Source organism: Pelophylax lessonae (genome assembly GCF_965119305.1).
Source record: "Pelophylax lessonae genome assembly, chromosome: 2".
Lineage (NCBI taxonomy): Eukaryota > Metazoa > Chordata > Amphibia > Anura > Ranidae > Pelophylax > Pelophylax lessonae.
The window spans coordinates 115,637,187-115,660,830 of record NC_138769.1 but is presented as its reverse complement, the minus strand read 5'-3'; the positions used below and the strand labels follow the sequence as shown (position 1 = coordinate 115,660,830).

The 23,644-nt window shown below is 42.3% G+C and overlaps 1 protein-coding gene across 2 annotated transcripts in view; it reads left to right on the top strand.

Annotated features, from left to right (window-relative positions):
* The window catches only part of LOC309545327 (transient receptor potential cation channel subfamily V member 1-like), a 119,591-nt gene that overhangs the window by 14,831 nt on the left and 81,116 nt on the right, over nt 1–23,644 (top strand). For both annotated transcript variants that reach the window (XM_082244481.1, XM_082244480.1), the window contains exons 2-3: nt 11,261–11,553; nt 22,713–22,855. In XM_082244481.1, coding sequence (XP_082100607.1) covers nt 11,330–11,553; nt 22,713–22,855 — 367 coding nt within the window. In that variant the 5' untranslated portion in view covers nt 11,261–11,329. The remainder of the gene's footprint in view (nt 1–11,260; nt 11,554–22,712; nt 22,856–23,644) is intronic.

Genomic DNA, 23,644 nt, shown 5'->3' with positions numbered 1-23,644 from the left:
GCAGCATATCAGTGCTGCCTTATCATTGCTGCCTCATTAGTGCAGTTTATCAGTACCCACCACTGCTGCCTCATCAGTGGCCACCAGAGCAGCATATTAGTGCCCATCAGTGCAGCCTATTAACGCACATCAGTGCCCATCAGCGCAACATATCAGTGCCCATCAGTGCAGCATATCAGTGCTGCCTTATCAGTGCAGCTTATTAGTGCCACCTCATCAGGATCTGGCCTCTGCTCAGACACAGTTTACACTATCTATGTTGGCGGGGGTGTTCTGCGCTCTGTCCTTGTCTTCATCCCGCTCTAAGTAAGTCAGTAGTGGGTACTTGTTACTTCTCACCAAGAATCCTTTAGGCATGTCTGTAGCAGAAGCGGTGCAGCCTTTTTACGGGGCATCAAAGCAGCCCGGGGGGCAATTGCCCCTGCCCCTTGGCCCAGTCCTCCCCTGTGCATATTACTGATGTTAAGCTCTGAAACCCTACATTCTAATCCTGGCAAAGGCTGCCATCATGCACAATTACTAAAGGGTACTCCATACACGGTGGCTGCTCAGGGTAATACTAGAGTCCCATCTAAGAGTGTAAACCAGCAGAAATTGCACTGCTTGCCTCAATTCTCTTTAAGCTAGCCCCAATAGGACCCAATAAAATCCCTTGTTACTTCATCCTTATACTTATTGTTACCTTAGGTCTAAATGCCTGTTTATAGAAAATATAGGTGCTGATGAAGGTCTGTTAAATATTCCTAATGGCAAATTAAGTGATGGAAACTTTCCTAAATATGGGTGAAGCAAAGTGATATGTAATACAGCGTTGTAGCAATAGGTCCATAGCACATTTGCCATATTTGATGACTATAGGTGACTGTACTTGGGCTGATTTATAAAAAGTGGGAATTCTATTTATACCAGTCCTTTAAATAACAGCTCTTATTTTCCCAGAGCAGGTCAGAGGGTGCGTGCTGATATCTGATTGGTTAAACAGAACATCAGCCTTATTTATGCATTGCTGCTGTTTTAATAAATTGGCCCTATTGTTCAGTTTGTTTAGAGATCATGCTGCTGAGCACTCGGCGTTCTCTTAGGGTGTGTGTACTTTGGAAGCAGCAGGGCATACAGCTGCCTGTCGCCACCTTAAATAAATTATATCTGTTACATCTGTTCAGTCATTGTCTAGTAATCAAAACTGCATCTGCATTGTTAATTGATATATAACCATATGGTAGATTTTATAATATAAAGAAGCACTGCTTTCATTTCAAAGCCCCATCTTTCATCATTGTTGCCCTACCTGCCCCTATACCCATTGCAGAAACAAGAAAAGAGATACAAGCCCTATGTCATTACTGTCAGAGAAACGTTGGGGTTTGGCTCATCACAAAGAAGGATAAATGAGACAAGACTGTCACTTTGCTTTAAAGTAAAATGGTGGTACAGATTGGTTTTTGAAAATGTAAAGAAAAGGCCTGCCCAGATTTTCTTTGGTTGGCTACTCTCTCTAGGCACTTAAGCCCCAGAAGATTTTACCCCCATTCGGACCAGGGTTTTTTTTGCGATTCGGCACTGCGTGAATTTAACAGACAATTGCGCGGACGTGCGACGCTGTACCTAAACAAATTTGACCCCCTTTTTTTCCCACAAACAGAGCTTTCTTTTGGTGGTATTTGATCACCTGTGCGATTTTTACTTTTTGCGCTATAAACAAAAAAAGAGCGTCAATTTTGCAAAAATAACAATATTTTTCACATTTTTTTATATGAAATTCCCCCCAAAAAAATCAAAATTTTTTAACATTTTCGGCCAATTTGTTTTATGCTACATATATTTGGTAAAAAAAATCGCAAAAAGCGTATTTTGATTGGTTTGCGCAAAAGTTATCGCGTTTACTAACAAAGGGAAATTTTTTTGTCATTTTTGTTGTTTTTTTTTTAACGCGTAATGGCGGCGATCTGCGATTTTTTTTTGTGGTACTGCGACATTGCGGCGGACAGATCGGACCCTTGACTGACATTTTTGACACTTTTAGGGTTACCAGTGACATTTCTACAGTAATCAGTGCTATACATATGAACTGTTACTGTAAAATTACACTGGCAGTGAAGGGGTTAACTTTTTTTTAGAGGGAGGGGTTATGTGTTTCCCTAGGGGCATGGTTCTAACTTTGATTGGCTGTGGCTTGAGGTGTATGAACAGTGATCAACGGTCCTACATAGTACCTAGAACCTAGACCCTCACAGGCTAGCGACGTAGTACTACGTTGCTCTGCCTGTGAGGGGCTGACCGCCGCAGTAAATAGTCGTGCGGCGGTCGGCAAGCGGCTAGAGAAGACAGCTGCTCTGGAAGCCTTATGTGCATACACTTCAGTTAAAATGATGGCACTACATTCCACTTGCTGATGCCACCTATGGTATAGCTTCTCGCTGACACTTCTCTTCAGTTGTCCTCTGCCCCTTTATTACTTCAATCTTTCCCCAGTTCATACAGAGATAAGGGAATGGAAAAGACAGTTGGGGGCCAGAAATGAAGGTGATAACCTCATGCCACCTTAGAATTTGGCTCCTAGCACACAATTCAATTCTCACCTTTCAGCAGAGATGAATTCAAAATGTGGGGACACTGGTATTAAAGATGGTATGAGTATGGCCAAAGCTTTCCTGATCATACTTCAGGAATGCACTTACTTTTTTTCCTCTGTGACCCAGAATCAGCTGGTACCTGCTATCAGCCAATGTGGCAGAACCACTTCAGTCTCTAGAAGGATATCGACAATATTGTCTGGATCTACCCAGCTGCCTGATTGACAGCTGTCTCTGCCTCACAGCACACCGCTGAGTGACATAGCCAGCTGCGTCCTCCCCCTCCCATGCTCAGCGCTCCAGTGAGAAGAGTGGACAGCAGTGACTGACAGTCACTGCTCCCCATTCTTAGCAGGCCAAGAACTGAGCGTGCAAAAACATGAGACAACTACAACATCAGATCAATGCTGCGGCATAGAGGTTTGTATTTTTTATAACCCCAAACTTCTATAATTATAACACACAGGGTATACACAAACTAAACTGACTGTTGGGCGTGATATTTTGGAGACACCTATATAATAACTGTAAGTGACTGAACAAGGGTCTTCATGGTAGCATCACTATGTATTATTCTAATAAAAGCTGCAGATTAAGGCTAGGTTCACAGCTTTGCGTTTCAGTTTTCATTCATTTTTTAGTGTGTTTTTTCAATGCACATGGATGTATGTTGATGCACATTTTGCACGTGTTGATGTGCCTTTATAAGGCATTTTAATGCGTCACGTGTTTTCATATTGGCAAATAAAAAAGTATTTAGGCTTGGTACCAGGGGCTGAAAATGCATGCAAGACCTATCGAACATGTTTTTCTTTTTTTTCTTTACAATTTTTATTTTTGTTGAAAGGACAACTTCCAAGCATTATTACAGTTCGCCATACATGTTTTTCATTCATTACTTTTGACTTCTGTGCAAATGAATAAACTGAACTGTTTAAAAAAAGACTTGCCGCAACACAATGCTTTATTTATGGCCCTATCTATAACATTGGATTTGATGCCAGATGCATATTAGTGTATTTCAACTGTTCATTCATTCAAAATTCATAAAAGGAGAAGAAGGGCCCAAGCTATTTGGCCCTACTTCAACTGTGGGTCACAGGAGTGCACTTAGGGGGAGATTTACTAAAACTGGAGAGTGCAAAACGGTGCAACTCATCATCGAAACCAATCAGCTTCCAGGTTTTATTGTCAAAGTATAATTGAACAAGCTGAAATTAGAAGCTGATTCACTACCAACCACAGCTGCCCCAGGTACTAAGTGCTCCAGTTTTAGTAAATCTCCACCTTAGTTCTGCACTCCTGTGACCCCCTATTCAGACGAAAGCAGGCTAAAGTCTGCTGTTGCTGGAAAAGAGAAATGGACAGAGGGGGCACCAGCCTAGCGCATTATCTTTAAAACAATTTATTGTAATAGACATGTATACACATTATACTCACAAAACGATTATGAAACACGGGCAATAAGCAATGAGGGACCACCAGGGGTCTCCACTGGGCATCCTCAGCTGCCGCAGGCCGTGGAAGGATGTAGACCTCCAAAAAACCGGAAAAAGCGTTTTTTTGGAGGTCTACATCCTTCCACCGCCTGCGGCAGTTGAGGATGCCCAGTGGGGACCCCTGGTGGTCCCTCATTGCTTATTGCCCGTGTTTCATAATCGTTTTGTGAGTATAATGTGTATACATGTCTATTTCAATAAATAGTTTTAAAGATAATGCGCTAGGCTGGTGCGCCCTCTGTCCATTTCTCTTTTCCAGTATCTTCTTTGGGTTACCTTGACCCGTTGAGAGTGGCAGCACAGCCTGAATTTACTACAATTTGACCTGAATCGCATTTTCCGGATACCAGCCGCAAGGCCACCCCTTAAGCGCAGGAGTCATTTGCTCTTTGTAAAGTCTGCTGTTGGTTGCTATCTCCTAGCTGATCCATGTTCTGGAGAAATCCTGACTTTAATGTCAGGATCCACCCAGATTGGAGTGACAGCTGGCTCAGCCTTTACCTACTGGACAATATCATCAGCGCTGTACTTCCAGCGCTGTGGCTATGAGAGCTGTGGTTCTCATAAGGAGAACTCTTTCTTGTATTCATCCTCCTTTTCATCTCCCATTGTCCATTCACTGAATGCCTTGTAATCTGTAATCAGAATACAAGGCATTCTGTGAACAGAGAAGAGCTGAGAAAAGGATCCTGACATTTATCTGCCTCTTCTTTGACCTCCTCTCCGCTTGTACATTCACAGAACTCCTTATACTCTGTTCACGGGTAAAATGCATGAATAAACACTAAACAGGACTGTGCTGAGCATTTAATACAGCTCACAAGAAGTAACCTTTCTATCCTTATTAATTTGTACAGATGTCTCTGTCTGGAATTCTGATTTAAAGCTATTATTAGATTTTAGTAATTGGGTTGACATTTACTTTAACTTCACAGCTTAAAGATGTATTAAAGCTGGACTCTGGGGTAAGAAAATATTGTCTAAATACAAGTAGCAAGTGTATTCTTTTTTTTTGGTGTGCTTTGTGTATTTGTTCCAGTTCTGTACAGTAATCTAGTGCTAACCCCTGTGTGAGAGCTTATTGTAAAAAGACCGGTCACTGCTGTTCTATCTCCTTGTGCAGGGGGACTGGTCTTGTGTCTGCCCCCTCCAGTGGGTGGGCCTCCTGGGCTCCTCCCACAACTCTGCTCTATGCACAGCACACTGATGATGTCACCGCTACCCGTTATAAGGTAATATCTGGGGTTTTAAAGGCATCTGCCTATCAGAAAGTGGATTTATATCCTTTGCGACAATTGAGGAATATATTTAGAGGAAAGTTTGCATGCCTAGATTTAAACTTTAACTTCGCAGGCTGCCATTGTGGTAAAACAAATAACATACAACGCAACATAAACAACACCATAGTGACCAATCAGATATCGATATAGACTTATATCATTAAACTATTCATTTATTTTCATAGGTATGTATATATCTAAATTACCATTTGTAATTTTTGCCAGCGATATAAAATTAAAAAAAAATTCTGTACAAATTTCTTTACATTTTTCATTTATTTTACATCTCTGGATATTAAGAGCATTTGTCCTGTAGCGGCTTACACTGCGGATGAAGGAAAATAAAAATCAGAATTGGAGCGTTCCACAATGTACATATTTTAGGCACTGCACATTACATGAATGACAAGCTGTTATCACACAGGAAGGCTTAGGTTACAGCCCTTCAGGAAAATATGGATGTAAGTTGAATGCATGGAACATTGGGAATACTGTGCAGCCTGGGTGTGGTCTGTACACCTCTATGAAAAATATATTTATACTTAAACATTTTTTTTAGAATTCCAAAACTTTTCTGAATTCTGATTGCATTAGATCATATCTTTAACAAAACCATTACATTACAAACTGTGATATAAAGGGTGATTCATTTGTAGTTATCAATGTTATAAGAATAATAATATTCTTTTATTTTATTGTTCAGTATTAGCTAGACTAAGCCTGGCAGGTGTGAGGGATTACACTTTGAAAAAAAAAACAGAACATCTTTGGTGAACAACATTGTAGGCCAAGTAAAAAAAAAAAAAAATCCTATTATCAAATCTATATTTACCATAATGGCTTCTATGGGCCAGTGCCTAGGAGGGGACCGCCAAGCCTCAACATTAAGAATCTGTAATATTTTTCCTATTTTGCTTTTCTCGTCTGGTCTCCTAGTGGCTAAACTGAACTAGAGGACTCTAGAAGGAAGGGTGCACTGGGGATATTGAGAGTAGTCAGAAGGCTTGCAATCTATTGTTCCTTTCTCTTTTTTGTTTGTTTGTACAAATAAAGTAGCTAGGCATATACATTGGGCTGCAGATTTGCTCAGATAGAACATTGCAGCATTAGTTATTTACTAATATAATTGCATATACTAGGGCAGGGGTGGGCAAACTTTTTGACTCGAGGGCCGCAATGGGTTCATATATTGGACCCGGGGGCCGGACCAAGAGTATAACCGTTATACCTTCACTTATCCAAAATGGAAAAGATTATTGCCATTGGTTCTGCCTGAATCATCTGATGTCAGCTGTGGAGTGTTTTGTCCTTTGTATTATTAGAGGTTTATGCAGTGTAGGGATCATCTAGTAATCTGGGGTCTCTGGGGATGAAGATTACCCCTGTAGACAAGGAGACTGCCCCCAGCAGAGTCCCCCTCCCCCCTCCAGCACTGATCACACAGGACATGTCCAGTCCCAATGGAAGTGACAGAAGAAGTTGCAGAGCCCCCTCTCACCTCCACTGTCTGTCCCAGCTCCAGGTCGAAGCCCACCACACAGATACAATGCAGCCAGGAGGAGAAGCGATCCCATGGAAGGGTCAGGGGTTCCCCGCCTGGGGCTCTGCGCCTCCTCGCTCCCCTCCATCTCCAGGGTAGACATGTCTAAAGCCACCGAGCTTCCATCCAGCCGTCAATCAACACTCCCCACGTCATCACTGAGCGCCGGCCGCCGGCTGGTGACGGAGGAGGAGATGGGGAAACTCCTCATCCGCCAGGAAATGTTACCATGGTGACCATCTCTGTGTATACAACAGCCTCAGTCATTGTGTGATCTGCTGGCTCTGCTGTATTCATAGACGGCGGGCCGGATTAAAAGGTCCGCCGGGCCGTATACGGCCCGCGGGCCGTAGTTTGCCCATTCTTGTACTAGGGACAGGCCTTTAACAATTCCTGTATATTGGATCAGGTAACCCTGGGATTAGACACTGGGGTCAAAATGGCCTCTCCAAATGAGCCCAAAATAGGGATACTGTTGTCGCGCTATCCCTCAAAGAGCCGCTGTAATTTAAACGGTTCTTTCCCAGAGTTAGTGCAGAGGCAGCCAGGCACACAGCAACATTTTTACTCATTCTGGCTCAATAACCAGTCTAGGGGGTGTCTTTTAGGATTTTTATTGCTAAAGAACTTGGGATAGGATGTAGGGTGAAATGGGATGCTCCAGACTCCCTGATTTTTTACAGGAGGACAGATCCAGAACAGCCAAGAGCAATCAACAACTACTCTACTGATTGCAGAGGAGTCAAAAAGAACTAAATTTGCCTATATCCTAGCAACCTAGCTAGGAGAGTGCTACACTGTAAAGCAAATTGCATGAGATGGCACTTCTGTGGGGTCCTACAGACTGTTGTGGACAATTGACTATTTCCACATCTGCCCTATGTTCTTCATCCAACATGGAGTTTTGCAGACATGAATATGGAGGGGTACTAAGGTAACGTGTGAAGTTAGTAATGTTGACCATCCAGTTTTCTGCTACATAAATGTGAATGACACATGAGAGATTTCATTAAATGGTGTTGTGGCATGATCTCATGGGATCAGAGTTCCCTTCCTGTAAGTCTTGCTGCTGTATAGTAACATTTGGATAAAAATTCATTTTTTCCATTCTGGCAAATAGATAGCTTTGTGTCTAAAAACATGACCTTGTGTGTCGTTACAACTGACAAGCTTTCTGTCAACTTCCTGGTTGTCTGGAGAGGTCAGGAGTCAACAGAACATGCTGCTCATCCCCATGTGAAACAGCCAAACATAGGAAACGATGTCATTGTATTGCTCTCATTTGGTGAACATCAGTTATGATTGGTGAATCAGTGCGTTGTAGATATAAATATAAGCTTTAAAGTTAATAATTTCATGAAATAATGGGAAATGAAGCCTAAAGCTAGGATAGCTGTAAACAATGGTTATAATACATCAGACAGCAAGAAAACTATTTCAGCAGCTGTAATTTTCCATGACCAAATTTCCCATTATTTCATGAAATGATTAACTTTAAAGCTTATATTTATATCTACAACACACTGATTCACCAATCATAACTGATGTTTACCAAACAAGAGCAATGTTAGCCTCGTTACTGTTAGCCTAAGACTACGTTCACATCTAGGCGTTACTTTTTTTACCGGTGTTTTTCAGGGGTTTTTTGGGGTGTTTTTAGGCCTTTTTGGTTGATTTTCTACTCCAATCCTCAGCTCTAAAAACGCCCACCAAGACAAACCCCATTCATTTCTATAACCCCTGTTCACATCTGAGTGTTCTGTCGCCCTAAGCAAAACGCAAAACGCAGATTACAGGCGTTTTTATTTTTTTTCATTGGTAACTTGTCAACCTAAAAACCCTTGCACAAAGGTGCTGCAAATACACCAGAAAAAAACACCCCAAAAAAACCCCTGAAAAACGCCGGTAGAAAAAGTAACGCCTAGATGTGAATCTCAATTCACAATCTCAATGAAGTCTCAATTTTGACGTTTTTGTTCCTAAGAAATGTTTCTAATTTTGAAAGTTTATTCACAGAACACATTGCCTTTACACAACCTATGGTGCTGTTTATGGCTCTGTTTTGCTTCCCAATATGTTTGAGGGTTCCCCTTGCCCATTAACAAATAGAGAAGAACAAGTGGTCTTGTATTGAACATCCTTATTGTATAAGACAGATAAAAGTCAATTTATAAATAATATTTATTTATCAATTGAAAAATTCACACTGTAATCAACATGATTGATTGCCACTGGGTTCTGCTCATGTGTAACCAATGTTTTTGATCCATTCCACCAAGTCACTTTGTTTTCTTGTGGAAAAAGCTGAATATCGATTCACATATTATTATTATTATTATATAGGATTTATATAGCGGCCACAGTTTACGCAGCGCTTTACAACTTGAGGGTAGACAGTACAAATGCAATACACTTTAAAGTGGAGTTCCACCCAGGGGATACTTTTTTTTTTAAAAATACCCCCGGGACAGTCAGGGCTAGTACATTCCACAATGGCTAGCCTCTGATCTGTCCCAGGTTGCACTTACCTTTTAGGAGAAATACTTACCTTGAAAAAGTATTCTCCAGCGCTGCCATCTCAGGTGTGGGCAGCTTGAAGCCAGCGCGATCCTCTTCGGCATCCTCTTCCTTCTTCTTCGGTCCCACGATGCCCTGCGCCGGCCCCGCCATCACTTCGGGTGCACGCGTCATCCCTCCACAGCTTCTGGGCATGCCCAGAAGCTGTTTAGAAGGGAATGACGCGCGCGCCGGAACTGACGTCGGGGCCAGGGCAGGCGCAATGATTCCTGGGAGCGATGACGTTCAGCTCCCAGGAATCATTGCAAAAGCCAGGAAGTGACGAATCGCCGCGGCCGCCGAGGGGAGGAAGAAGGAAGTAAGGTAAGTATATTTTCGCTACAAGGTAAGTAAAAAAAAAAAAAAAAAAATTGCGATTATCCATTTGTTTTTCAGGTGACCCGGAGCGAGAAGATGGAGGTAAGTATAAAATTAGGGTGGAACTCCACTTTAATACAGTAGGAATCAGAGGGCCCTGCTCCTTAGAGCTTACAATCTAAGAGTATAAAAGCTTTCTGTAGTACTGTATATAAATTGCTTACACACAACCCGGAACCAACACTAGTTTGCAAGCAACCAAGCGCTTAGAGAGGATAACTACCTCTAATACAGTGTGATAACAGATGCTGCTACTTAATAAAATAACATGAAATAGGAGAATATGTGTAAATACAAACAATATGTAGATACAAAAAATTCTAGTAGCGCAAACAAGGATGATAAGCTCACTCCCCAATCACAATCACTGAAAACTTGTAAAGACTGTAGAAATAAATATAAAAAATATAAAAAATAGTCCCAACATGGATCAGTCCACCAAAGCAGCGTTGAAAAACGTATGACAAATAACGATATTCACACTGATGTATCCCTTGAGAAATCCTAATCGGTGCAGAAATAAAGGATCACCTTGACCACCACCACTGTGCTCTGAAGGGGGGAAGGTAATGCACACTCACCGACTTCACTGGCCCAGTGATTCTCACCACTGAGCAAACAAGCCACAATACAGCCACTTCCGCTCGGGACTCCGGATTGGGACCAATCAGACCAATGACAGGCTCTGCTGCATCCACTTGGGGTTCCGGGATAGGGCCGATAATGGGCTCAATCAAATACAATGGACCTGTGCAGCACAGTCAGCATTGAACCCGATCAGGTTCAATGCTGACTGTGCTGCACAGGTCCATTGTATTTGATTGAGCCCATTATCGGCCCTATCCCGGAACCCCAAGTGGATGCAGCAGAGCCTGTCATTGGTCTGATTGGTCCCAATCTGGAGTCCCGAGCGGAAGTGGCTGTATTGTGGCTTGTTTGCTCAGTGGTGAGAATCACTGGGCCAGTGAAGTCGGTGAGTGTGCATTACCTTCCCCCCTTCAGAGCACAGTGGTGGTGGTCAAGGTGATCCTTTATTTCTGCACCGATTAGGATTTCTCAAGGGATACATCAGTGTGAATATCGTTATTTGTCATATGTTTTTCAACGCTGCTTTGGTGGACTGATCCATGTTGGGACTATTTTTTATATTTTTTATATTTATTTCTACAGTCTTTACAAGTTTTCAGTGATTGTGATTGGGGAGTGAGCTTATCATCCTTGTTTGCGCTACTAGAATTTTTTGTATCTACATATTGTTTGTATTTACACATATTCTCCTATTTCTGTAGTACTGGTCCAGTAAATGGTAAACTCCATGCAAATATTAATTTTCCTTTTTCGTACACCTGCCATCTGCTGTTCACCGTGCAGCTGGCTCACAGGTAGCGTAAGCAAACAAAGATATCTAAGACAAATACTGTCTCTGTGTTTCAGGTATTGGCTGATGTGGATTGCTTCTCTACCCGGATCCTTACAGACACATCACTGTAGAAGAAATCAACAATGTCTCAATCAGATTCTGAAAACTCAGATACTCCAAAGAGGAGGTTTGAACTAGAGGTTGAAGACAATGACACGAAAGCCGCCTTTAGTAAAGGAGACAAAGATGCAAAAAAAGACAAGAAGCCACCAATGGAATCATCCATGCAGGGTGAAGGCAACAATTTCCCGCTTGAAATTCATTTCGACACAAGTTTCCTTCCATCACTACCAGGCTCCAAAGTAAAGTAAGTCCTTGTTGTATTTGGGAACACGGTGCAAAAAGCTAGGATGAGCATTAACTCATAGCAACAAATCAGCTTTCCTTTGTCTAGTGTATTCAGACTAAAATAGGATGAATACTAAACTGCTATGGGTTTTGGCTCAGGTATTTGTCTTTAGGACATGCCCCTAAGAGTACTTTACATCTACTGTATGTGCTTACTTACGGGCATCTGAAAGTTTTACTAAATCTGGAAAATGCAAAATCTGTACAGCTGTGCATGGTAGCCAATCTGCTTCCAACTTCAGCTTGTTCAAATAAGCTTTAACAAAAAAAACCTGGAAGCCTTTGGGTTTCTATGCAGAGCTGCACTAGGTTTTGCACACTCGTTTTAGTAAAGTATAGAAGTTTGCATCTGCTGTACTTCCTCAGTAACTTCAGCTAAGTTTCCTTGCCATAGTTAAAATATACATTAACCAGCATGTTGTTATAAACTTAATGATATAGAAACATCATTTTTAAATCTCATAATGTCAATGTTCTTGTGCACCTGTAAAACTGGAGCCCAGGAAAAATACAGACACCAGAAATTACCTTCCTCTTATGCTTTCCTTAGTAAATACAGACATCATTCCCACCACAATTCTATGTACAAATGATTAGGATGAGCTGATACATTGAAAACATAAATAGGGCAGCGCTAAAAACGATCAATAAGGGTAAGTAAAATCACTAAAATCAATATTTGCATTAAAACTGCATAAAATCGCATTAAATCACATAAATGTCCATATGGTAAAAAAAACATAAAAATCGGGATGATCCCTTGTGGAGATGCCGCTGTGCTGATTGTTGATCAAGGCTGTTTTTTCACAGCCCTCAGGTGAGAGGCTAGTGTTACTGGTGGAGGCTTTTTGCACTGAGTGAGAGCACCTTATCTTGGTTTTACAAAGCACTGCACGCTTTTTCCCTGGATTCACCTATGGACATTACCCTTCCTGATTTTTATGTTTTTTACCATATGGACATTTATGTGATTTGATGCGATTTTATGCAGTTTTAATGCGAATATTGATTTTAGTGATTTTACTTACCCTTATTGATCGTTTTTAGTGCTGCACTATTTATGTTTTCATTGCAATATTGAGGTTTTATATATATTTACCTTGGTGTCAGCTGCTTGGCTATTATATTCATCTGCTTGCGCCGATATACCTTTGTTTTTACTATTGAGCTGATACATTGCCAATAATCTTTTACTGGTGCACAAGAACATTGACATTATGAGATTTAAAAATGATGTTTCTATATCATTAAGTTTATAACAACATGCTGGTTAATGTATATTTTAACTATGGCAAGGAAACTTAGCTGAAGTTACTGAGGAAGTACAGCAGATGCAAACTTCTATACTTTACAGATTAACAGTGTACTTTTAAAGGATAACAAAAGTCACCATGTGGTCATATTAGGTCAATGATATCATAATCACAATGATTTACATGCAGCTGCAGGGTGGAGAATGCCTCGGCCACACTTGGTTGGCCTGGAACTGACAACTTCCTCCTAGGTTTGGCCCAAACACAAGCTCATCCCTATCTAGGAGGTTTGTAACCTGTATAAATCATTTATCCTGCAATCTTGTGCTTTTTCATGCTCATGAAACTCTTTTTGGACTTCTAATTACTTTGTAAACCAATGCAGAGGATATTTTCGTTTAGGAATAGGATCACATTTATCCAGGTCATGGTATAGCTAGCAATAGTTAGTCACATTCAACTGAACTGTAATATTGAATTGGTTGAGCAGTATCAAGGCCACTTCTTCAGGTCCAACAAGTGTCAGGAACTTATTCCAGTAGTTATTGTATATCGGTATGGTTATCTCAACACAGAGGACATGTTATCATCTGTACACACCCAATGTATTATGCCACTATGATATTTACTGTATATTATATCTGTACAGACAATCTATTTAAAGCTTATTCCACCTTTCTGACCATGTTTTATCGTACACCGGTATTACGGTATTTAGGATGTAACATGAAACATCGTCAGAATCCACAGCCCCCCAACCTCACACAGCCACCCCCCCTTACAGAATCCAGGGATTCTTCTCTCTGACAGATCTTGTTAAATTGAATTTGGTACAATTGAATGTGACTCCGCCCACACAGCTGCATCATTCATTCACAGGAATCTGTAAATGAAAAAAGTACAAGTAGCATCTACCATTGTGGCAAAGAGACCTCATTTCTCAGCTGAGCACAAGTACAGTGACATCACAGCACTTGTATTTCATTGCTACTTCCTCCAGCTCTGTAACTGAAAGTCTATATCTTGGAACACACCTGAGCTGGAGGAATAGTCTACAGGAGCCAGAGCATTCCACCTGTGGTCTACTAATTACCATTGTAATGCTTTACAAGCTCAAATGCCAAATAAATATATAAATTCACATTTTTGCTGTTTTGCAACATGGTGCATTTACCTATTTATTTTTTTAAATAAGCATGCCCGCTGACATGTCAGCCAAATTTAACTATGTGTGGAATCAGTTAATTCCCTTCAGTTTGTTAGTTTGGGTATATACACTGCTCAAAAAAAATTAAAGGAACACTTTTTAATCAGAGTATAGCATCAAGTCAATCAAACTCCTGGGATATTGATCTGGTCAGTTAAGTAGCAGAGAGGGTTGTTAATCAGTTGCAGCTGCTTTAGTGTAAATTAAATTAACAACAGGTGCACTAGATGGGCAACAATGAGATGACCCCCAAAACAGGAATGGTTTTACAGGCGAAGACCAATGACATTTTTTTCTCTACTCATCTTTTCTGACTGTTTTTCACTAGTTTTGCATTTGGCTAGGGTCTGTGTCACTACTGGTAGCATGAGGCAATACCTGGACTGTATATACAGGCAGTCCAACTCCTCCAGGATGGCACATCAATACAAGCCATTGCCAGACAGTTTGCTGTATCTCCCAGCACAATCTCAAGAGCATGGATAAGATTCCAGGAGACAGGCAGTTACTCTGGGAGAGATAGACGGGGCCATAGAAGGTCCTTAACCCATCAGCAGGACCGGTATCTGCTCCTTTGTGCAAGGATGAACAGATTGAGCACTGCCAAAGCCTTACAAAATGACCTCCAGCAGGCCACTGATGTGAATGTCTCTGACCAAACAATCAGAAACAGACTTCATGATTGTGGTCTGAGGGCTCGAAGTCCTCTAGTGGACCCTGTGCTCATTGCTCTGCACCATGGAGATTGATTGGCATTTGCCATTGAACAGAATTGGTCTGCCACTGGTACCCTGTGCTTTTCACAGATGACAGCAGGTTTACCCTGTGCACAAGAAGCCATGGAGAACGTTATACTGCCTGTAACATTGCTTAGCATGACCGGTTTGGTGGTGGGACAGTGATGGTTTGGGGAGGCATTTCAATGGAGGGACGCACAGACCTCTACAGGCTAGACAATGACACCCTGACTGCCATTAGGTATCAGGATGAAATCCTTGGACCCATTGTTAGAACCTACACTGGTGCAGTCAGTGAATCCTGGGTTCCTCCTGGTGCACGACAATGCCCGGCCTCATGTGGTGAGGGTATGCAGCCAGTTTCTGGAGGACAAAGTAATTGAATTGAATGGCCCCCATGCTCGCCAGACCTAAATCCAATAAAACACCTCTAGGACAGTTTGTTTTGGTCCATCCAACACCACCAGGTTGCACCTCAGTCTGGTCAGGAGCTCAGCGATGTCCTGGTCCAGATCTGGGAGGAAACCCCAGGACACCATCCGTCGTCTTATTAGGAACATGCCCCAACATTGTCAGGCATGCATACAAGCACATCGGGGCAATACAAACTACTGAGTACCATTTTGAGTTGCTGCAATTAAATTTCAGCAAAATGAACTAGCCTGCTGCATCATTTTTTCACTTAGATTTTCGGGGTGACTTTGAATTCATCAGCCCTCTGTAGGTTGATCATTTTTATTTCCATCAAACAATGTGGCATCCTTTTGTTCCCAACTCATTACCCAGTCCATATCAGTATAGATATCCAGCATGTTATTTTTACCCTCTGAGATCTTAGGTGTTTTCAAAGTGTTCCTTGAACTTTTTTGAGCAGTATATAAGGAATAATGTATGCCTTATCTGGATTCATTGGGGAGCTCCCCACTGCATTGTGGGTTGATGTACCTTATGTGCCAGTGGAGCATCTTACATCCAACAGACCTGGGAGTAGTTGATACATTATATACTTTGACACTTCATGTATTTCAGTTTGAAAAACTTTTATCAAAACCTGATATTCTATCTCATTCTCTCTGCAAAATAATAATAAAAAATCTGCAAGTTCCCCTACCCTGAAAGGTTACCGGTAAGAAAAGTTTTTTTTACATCTGAACAAAAAGATAATAAAAGACTTGTTCTGTGTTTTTTTCCCCACTGCCTGCACATATTTTCCATCTTACTTCTCTGTGTCCTGTCCTTACACTGGTGATTTAAGATTCGTCCACACCCCTGCAAGCTGAATCCAGGGTAGCAGCAGCAGCCTGCAAACAATGTTCTCAGCCTTCACATAACCATTGATGAATTACTGTTTATCCCTCGCTTACTCCCTTTGCTTTCTATGTTTGGGACTCTGCTGTCATATTTTTACACTCTTGTTTTCCAATCTGATCTGTTTTCAATATTCATTTAGGTATGCTACAATTAGCAGCTGTATCTATCCAAATTTGTTCTCCTTTTGGAGATGAATATTTGCATGTATATCAAGTATTTGCATGAAGCATTGCCTGATGTCTCCTCCTTACTTTTATTTTGTATTCCATTTAAAGAGGAAGTAAGCTTCCATCTTTAAGTTTTACTTATAGGTAAGCCTATATTAAGTCTTACCTATAGGTAGTGTAAATATCTCCTAAACATGCACCGTTTAACCGGTTGCCGACCGCCGCAAGTACATATACTGCGGCGGTCAGCCCCGGCCAGGCAAAGTGACGTATGGGTACGTCACTGGACTGTCACTTGCTTGTGAGCCAATAGCGGGCGAGCGCCCCCACGCGGAGGCGCGCTCTCGCCCCGGCTCGTTCCCTGGGAAGTCCGTGCGTGTGACCGGCGGACCCGATGTCCGCCGGTCACTCGCGATCGTCCGCCGTGAAGGGAGAAAGGCAGGCGGCTAATGTAAACAAGCCGCCTTTCATTCTCCCCTGTGTATGAATAGTGATCATACGGTTCTACTATGTAGGACCGTTGATCACTGTTCCTACACCAGTAGCCATGTCCAATCACAGTTAGAATCACGCCCCTAGGGACACACTTAACCCCTCCTTCCCCAATAAAGTTAACCCCTTCCCTGCCAGTGTCATTTTGCAGTAACAGTGCATATGTATAGCACTGATTACTGTAGTAATGTCACTGGTAACCCCAAAAGTGTCAAAAATGTCAGTCAAGGGTCCGATCTGTCCGCCGCAATGTCGCAGTACCGCAAAAAAATTGCAGATTGCCGCCATTACGCGTTAAAAAAATCTTTCCCTTAGTAAACGCAATAACTTTTGCGCAAACCAATCAAAATACGCTTTTTGCGATTTTTTTTACCAAACATATGTAGCATAAAACAAATTGGCCTAAAATGTTAAAAAATTTAGATTTTTACATATTTTTTGGGGGAATTTCATATAAAAAATTTGAAAAATATCGCATTTTTTTGTTTATAGCGCAAAAAGTAAAAATCGCACAGGTGATCAAATACCACCAAAAGAAAGCTCTGTTTGTTGGGAAAAAAAGGACGTCAAATTCGTTTAGGTACAGCATTGCACGACTGCGTAATTGTCCGTTAAAGTCATGCAGTGCCGAATCGCAAAAAAACCCTGGTCAGGAAGGGAGTAAAATCTCCCGGGGCTTAAGTGGTTAATAGATATTTACTGACCTAGCAGCCAGTTACGTCACTGACCCATGGGCTCTGAAGAAACCGCCTGTGCCGTTTCTTCAGAGCAGTGTGCCGTGGCTGATGGCTACCACGCGCATGCATGGGAGTGAAGTCATTGCGGCTCAGACCAGCCACAAAGCTGGAGCCGCGAACCCCCGAAGGAAGATCGGGTATCGAATCGCTGGAACGCTTTGTTTTCAGGTAAATTAAACATAATGTGCTAGTATGTGATGCATACTAGCACATTATGCCTTTGCCTTCCAGGTAAGTAACATACACACACGCTGATCTAAATCACTAGCTTTATTTGAAAGTATAACTAAAGGCAAAACCTTTTTCTTTTGGTTTTGGATCGAATGGAGAGGGTTTAGAACGCATATCAGTTTATATTGCTATCTGTGCCCCAGTTAAGGAGATTTACACTCTCTATTTGTCCTGTTTACCATTATCATTGAAAATGAAAGTAAAGAAATACCCACATTTTGGGTTGTACCTTGAGTAAATCTTCCAGGGGGGACACACATTATGGTGACCTGGGGGCCCTCCAAGGGATTCCCTTAGTTTGCAGGGATTTTCTCTCATTTCTGTTTGGCTATCAGACAGCAAAGTGAAGGCATATCTCCAAAATGGGACACAGATAGCAAAAAAAAATCTGACAGGGGTTACAACCTTCCCTTGCTCTATCCAATATGACAAAAAAAAGTTTTGTCTATAGTTCTTCTTTATTAATAAAGTCCTGTTGGCTTTAACAGTGCTGACCAGGGCTTTTTTTCAGCCGAAACTTGGCAGAACGGCGTTCTGCCACCTCCAGCACTGGCCCCTCGCTCCTCTGCTCACTGCTGTCACTTATAAACAGAGAAGCCCCATTTCTCTGTTTACAAGTGACAACACTCCTCTCCTGGTGGCACAAAACCCTCCCTGCTCTGGGTATTCGTCAGTGCGGTTGCCGTTCTGAGAGAGTTGACTTACTCCCATCTGCTATGAGCAAACATCCACTTTTTTATCTCCTATTACAGCCAGCCCTACCCTGCGATCTATTGTCACTAGTCATCCTCTGCAATGTGTATTGTGAACTTTGCCTCTCTGCCCACAAGAATTGCACACACCCCCCTGGCTTCCTATTGGATGTCAGTCCCGAGTGACCGAACGTCAGCAGCAGCTGATCCGACATGTACACTGCGCATGCGCCGCCGCCGCCCGGGAAAGCCCGTACGCACTTGGCTATTCTCAAGCAGACGGCACATGTGCAATGACGTGTGGCGTCAGGCGGCACCATTTTTAAATTAAGGCACCTCGGGGATGGGTAAGTTAGACGCCCCTGCGCAACCTCTGCATATCCTGCACCATGCCTTCAGCCCTGCATCTTCTGTACCATGCCCTCAGCCCTGCATCTCCTCCACCATATCCTCAGCCCTGCATCTCCTGCACCATGCCTGCAGCCCCTGCATCTCCTGTACCATGTCCGCAGCCTCTAGCATGTCCTCCTGTACCATGCCGGCGGCCCCTGCATCTCCTGCACCATGTCCGCAGCCTCTGCATCTCCTGTACCATGTCCGCAGCCTCTGACATCTCCTGGACCATGTCCACAGCCTCTGCATCTCCTGTACCATGTCCGCAGCCTCTGACATCTCCTGGACCATGTCCACAGCCTCTGACATCTCCTGTACCACGCCCACACAGCCTATGACCACCACCTGTACCTTTTTGGCACTTTTAACTGGAATATATATATATATATATATATATATATATATAGCCCTTTATGCTTTCATTTCTGTCTTATCTATAATACACTCTTCAAATGTGCTTTAAAATGCATGGTTTTCCCTTTTATGAACAAGAAAATAGTGACGTTTTGCTGTTGGGCTGGTATAATAATGCTATGGGGCTAGTATGAAATTATTTCCGGGGCTGAATTTTATTACCAGTCCGGCCCTGCTTAGCACCAATGGCCCCCATCTCCCTCCACTGATCCCTAATGTCCCCCATCTTACCCCATTTAGCACCAATGTCCCCCATCTTCCCCCACTTAGCACCAATACCCCTCCTCTCCCCCCACTAAGCACCAATGTCCCCCCCTCTCCCCCATTTAACTCCAGTGGCCCCCTCTCTCCACACTGGTCCTAAATGCCCCCCCTCTCCCACCACTTAGCACAAATGGCCCCCTCTTCCCCCACTTATCCTCAATGTGCCCCCCTCCCCCCACTTAGCACCAATCTCTTCTCCAACTTATCACAAATGTTCCTCCTCTTCCCCAAATTAGCACATTGCCTTCCCCCCCCCCCATTTAGCACCAATGCCCCACTAATGTCATCCCTTTCTCCCCTCTTAGCACTAATGCCTCCACTTTCTACTTAACATTGCACTCTGCACTACTGTAAGTTGTAGCTGCTCTTCTGCAGCAGCCTCTCTCTCTGGTCCTCTGTAGGTGAAGGTAAGAGGATTTGAGGGTGGAAGGAAAGATATATACTGGAAGGAGGGGTTGTAAACTGGCCTGTGAGATATGCATTCCTGAACCCTTTTTTTTTTTTTTAATATAACTCATCCCTGAACTCTGCACTCTGTACATAGCACACTCCTGAGCCCTGCACATTGTATGTAGCACACCCCTGAACCCTCCAGTCTGTATGCAGTGCACCTCTGAACCCTGCACTCTGTATGCAGTACACTCCTAAACTCTGCAATCTGTGCAGAATGCACTACTGGTATTTAACAATGCCCCATTAGGACCCTCCCACTGTTAGGCGGTAGTGTGATAGGGGCGTGGTTGAGTTCCTGCACCTATTCTCTGAGAAAAAAAGCCCTGGCGCTGACCATAGATAAGTGCTCTAGTCCAGCAAAGCTTTGTGTTGCATTGGAGGTGCGGTGGATAATTGCCCGGCAAAGTGTTCTTAATTCAAAAAGGGCTTCTTGCGTATATTTCTTAGGGAGGTTTGTAGGATGTCTCTCTACTTGTGCTCTGTTTTCCTGTAAATGTTGTTACACACTTTAGATTTATTTTATATAGGATCATAATGTGATAATTGATAAATAATAGCATAGCCTTTATATTGAATCTCGAACTCCTAAAAACAGAAGGCTTAAATAATTTAATCTCTCAGAATGTGGCTGCAATTAGCTTTTAGGATGTAAATATTATAATGTTTGAATAATCATAAGTCTTAGCACTGAGAATCAATGTGTAGCAGACTGATAGAACACAAAATGTCTGTCTTGTATGAAAGTATATGAACTCTATCTATCTCCTTTTTGATTCACTAAGAACTACCCAGCAATGGAGAGGAGGTGAAGGCTAGGAGTACCCAGCATGTCATGTGACCAGCCAATTACCCTTAGATAACATCTACACAATAGGCAGTCCTATAACATGTTTTCCAGACAATAAAAACATATGGTACATCTGTAAAATAGATAAACTTTTCTCCATAATTTTATCTAAAAATGTTGCAAGTGCAGAAAAATGCCCATCCAATGATGCCAATAAATAATAATGTCAATGATCCTGACAGAAACTCAGTGAGATCCTAACTTTCTGTGCACTCTACCTGTGCTGCACTGAAATCCCAAGCAGTTTTATCAACCCTGCCCGGTTCTCCTCTGTGGATGACAGAACATACTCCCTTATATGTAATGGAGATGATGAGGGGGAGACATTCTTAAATCCAGGTCAGGAGTGGGGATGAGCTAAACATACCTAGGTTCAAACTGAGACAGGTTCAGCAAACATTGCTTAAGTTTGGGTGTCAAATCTGAGCCCCATTAAAATCAATGGGAGCCAATTATTAAAAAAAATAGTAAAGACCAGTGTGCTGTCTATCATAGGAGCAGGTCCGGAAGGCAGGACTTGTTAGACAGCGGCTGGCATTTCAGATAAAAGCAATGTCAGAGAAGGAGTTCCCCTCCGGTCGGCTCTCTTCTTTCTCCCCTCTGCCTTCCCTACAGTTTCATGGCCAATCACTGGGAGGAAAATCAGCTCCCTTTCAACCCTGGCTGCCGATGGCGCCCCCTCCTCTGATGGGGCTCCACACTTGCCCTAAGCTAAATTCCACTTGCCAAATGTAAGCAGGGGAGCAGCAATTTGGAGGGCTGATGTATACATCCTCCTGCAGCAAAACCGGCATTTACAAAGAAAAAAATTATGTTTAAATTGCCGCTTTACTTCTTTTAAATAGAATCTATTCGTCTATACAAGGCCTTTATCTTGGATGGTATTCGAGGACCCCCACACATAAAAGCCCTTCAGATCTGGTATGAATTTTGAGGGGCAACCACATGCAGAAAACCCACCCCAAGTATCCACACCAGAACCTTATCCCAGCATCCAGAATTATCATGTTGTTAAGGAACTCTTTCCCACAACCCTGCCCTGGTGGTTGTGGGGGCCTGCAATCAGGGAGCTTATCGAAATCTGAAAGCCCTCTTTAACATAAAGGAGGCCCCAGATACCAACCCCCACCCATGTGAATGGGTAGGAAGTAAATAGTATCTCTACTCATTCAAAGAAAACGTTTACGGTGCTAATACAGACACACTTTTTTCAAGTTCCTTATTAAAAAAAAAAATGTCCCACAATGTACAGCCATCATCAATTACGTCGTCCATGGCTGTAGATCCATGTCAATCAGAATGAATAATTCCTATCGTCTGTTGAAAGAAAATAAATCCTGCTGACCAATGGACATAATCGATGGAGGACAGCTCACGCTAAATAACATTTTTCGGGCCATAAAAAGTAAACAAACTTTCAAGGTTTCCTGGGTGATGTCATTGACCAAATATGGTAATGTGCCCATATATAGTCAATTAATTCAGAACTATTCTTCCTCCTTTGCTTATGGCTGGGGATTCCCTGCCAGTAAACAAATGGGACTGGGTGAGCTGCAACTGCTGCTTCCATAGCTACCACTAACAGTAATGAAGCTGTCATGTATGGTATTTGTATTTTTATGACTTCTATACATGAGGTTCACCTTCCACTGAACAGGTGGAAAGTCCAACATTAGGATGAATGCCTGAGCAGCCAAAGTTCCTGGCTGAACCTTGAGCTCATCCTTAGTCAGGAGCAAGTAGCTCCTGTTCTTGGGACAGAACAGTAAGAGATTCCACAGTAGGACAGGAAGTGTGTTACTGGTAGGATCACCAGATAAAAATAAAGCTGCCACATCTAAGTACTTGTAAACTGCAATATATTAAATTTTTTATTCTGGGGTTTACATACACTTTAACTCCATCCTTTTTTATTCAAAGGGCTCCCGACATTGATCCTAAAGATGTTTACACAAGAGACAGAATCTTTGAAGCCATTGTCAATCATGACACAGAGGACCTAGCTGCACTAAAAACCTATTTGCACAAATCCATGAAACATCTCACCAATGCAGAATTTAAAGGTAAGAGTTCTGGAAGTTTTTCTAGACAGGCCCAGACTGTTCACAGATAATTTGGAATGCCAGCAGAAGACCAGTAGCTTTAAGGCAGGCTAAAGACAATGATTACATATACCATACATACCATTATGGGGAAAACTACAATGGTTTTGAGTCAGTTGTTATATTTTGCTTTAGTTTACACATTTTTAAGACATTTAAACGTGTTTGCTATTCATATACATTATTTATTTGAAAAAGAAACAGATTAAACAAGGTGCAGGAATGCTGTATTAGGGAATTCTGAAAGGGAGAGCACATCAGATTTTGATTCTTATTTCTATCTGATTAAAGCTTGTAAGTAGGCATCTGGAAGCAGGAGGAAAGTGGGGAATGAATTCCTCCTCTGATTTTTAATTACGTGTAAATTCGATCTTGAAGCTATTGACATCTTAAAACAACAGACTGTTTTCTCTACGCTTAAGGAAAGCCTGGAAACATGTGAAAAAGGAGCTCATATCTTTTCCCCAGTGTAACCGAGGAAGCCAACAGGCCCTTTGATTTATGTGTAGTACCCTCATGTGTACATATTTAGGTAGTGTAGATAGAGGCTTGTTAGAAGCCTGTGTGTGAGTCAAAGAGTTTACTTTAGGTCAGGCTGTAGAGATCTACAGGTCAGGCCTCTGGTTCTAGACTCTTGGAGAAGTTTCTAGAAGCTAGTGGGCGAAGACCAGGAGGTGCTGATCTGAATATTTATGGAAATCTTACCAATTCCCATGTGGGAGGCCTGGCAGGGTGGCTGAACAACCCATA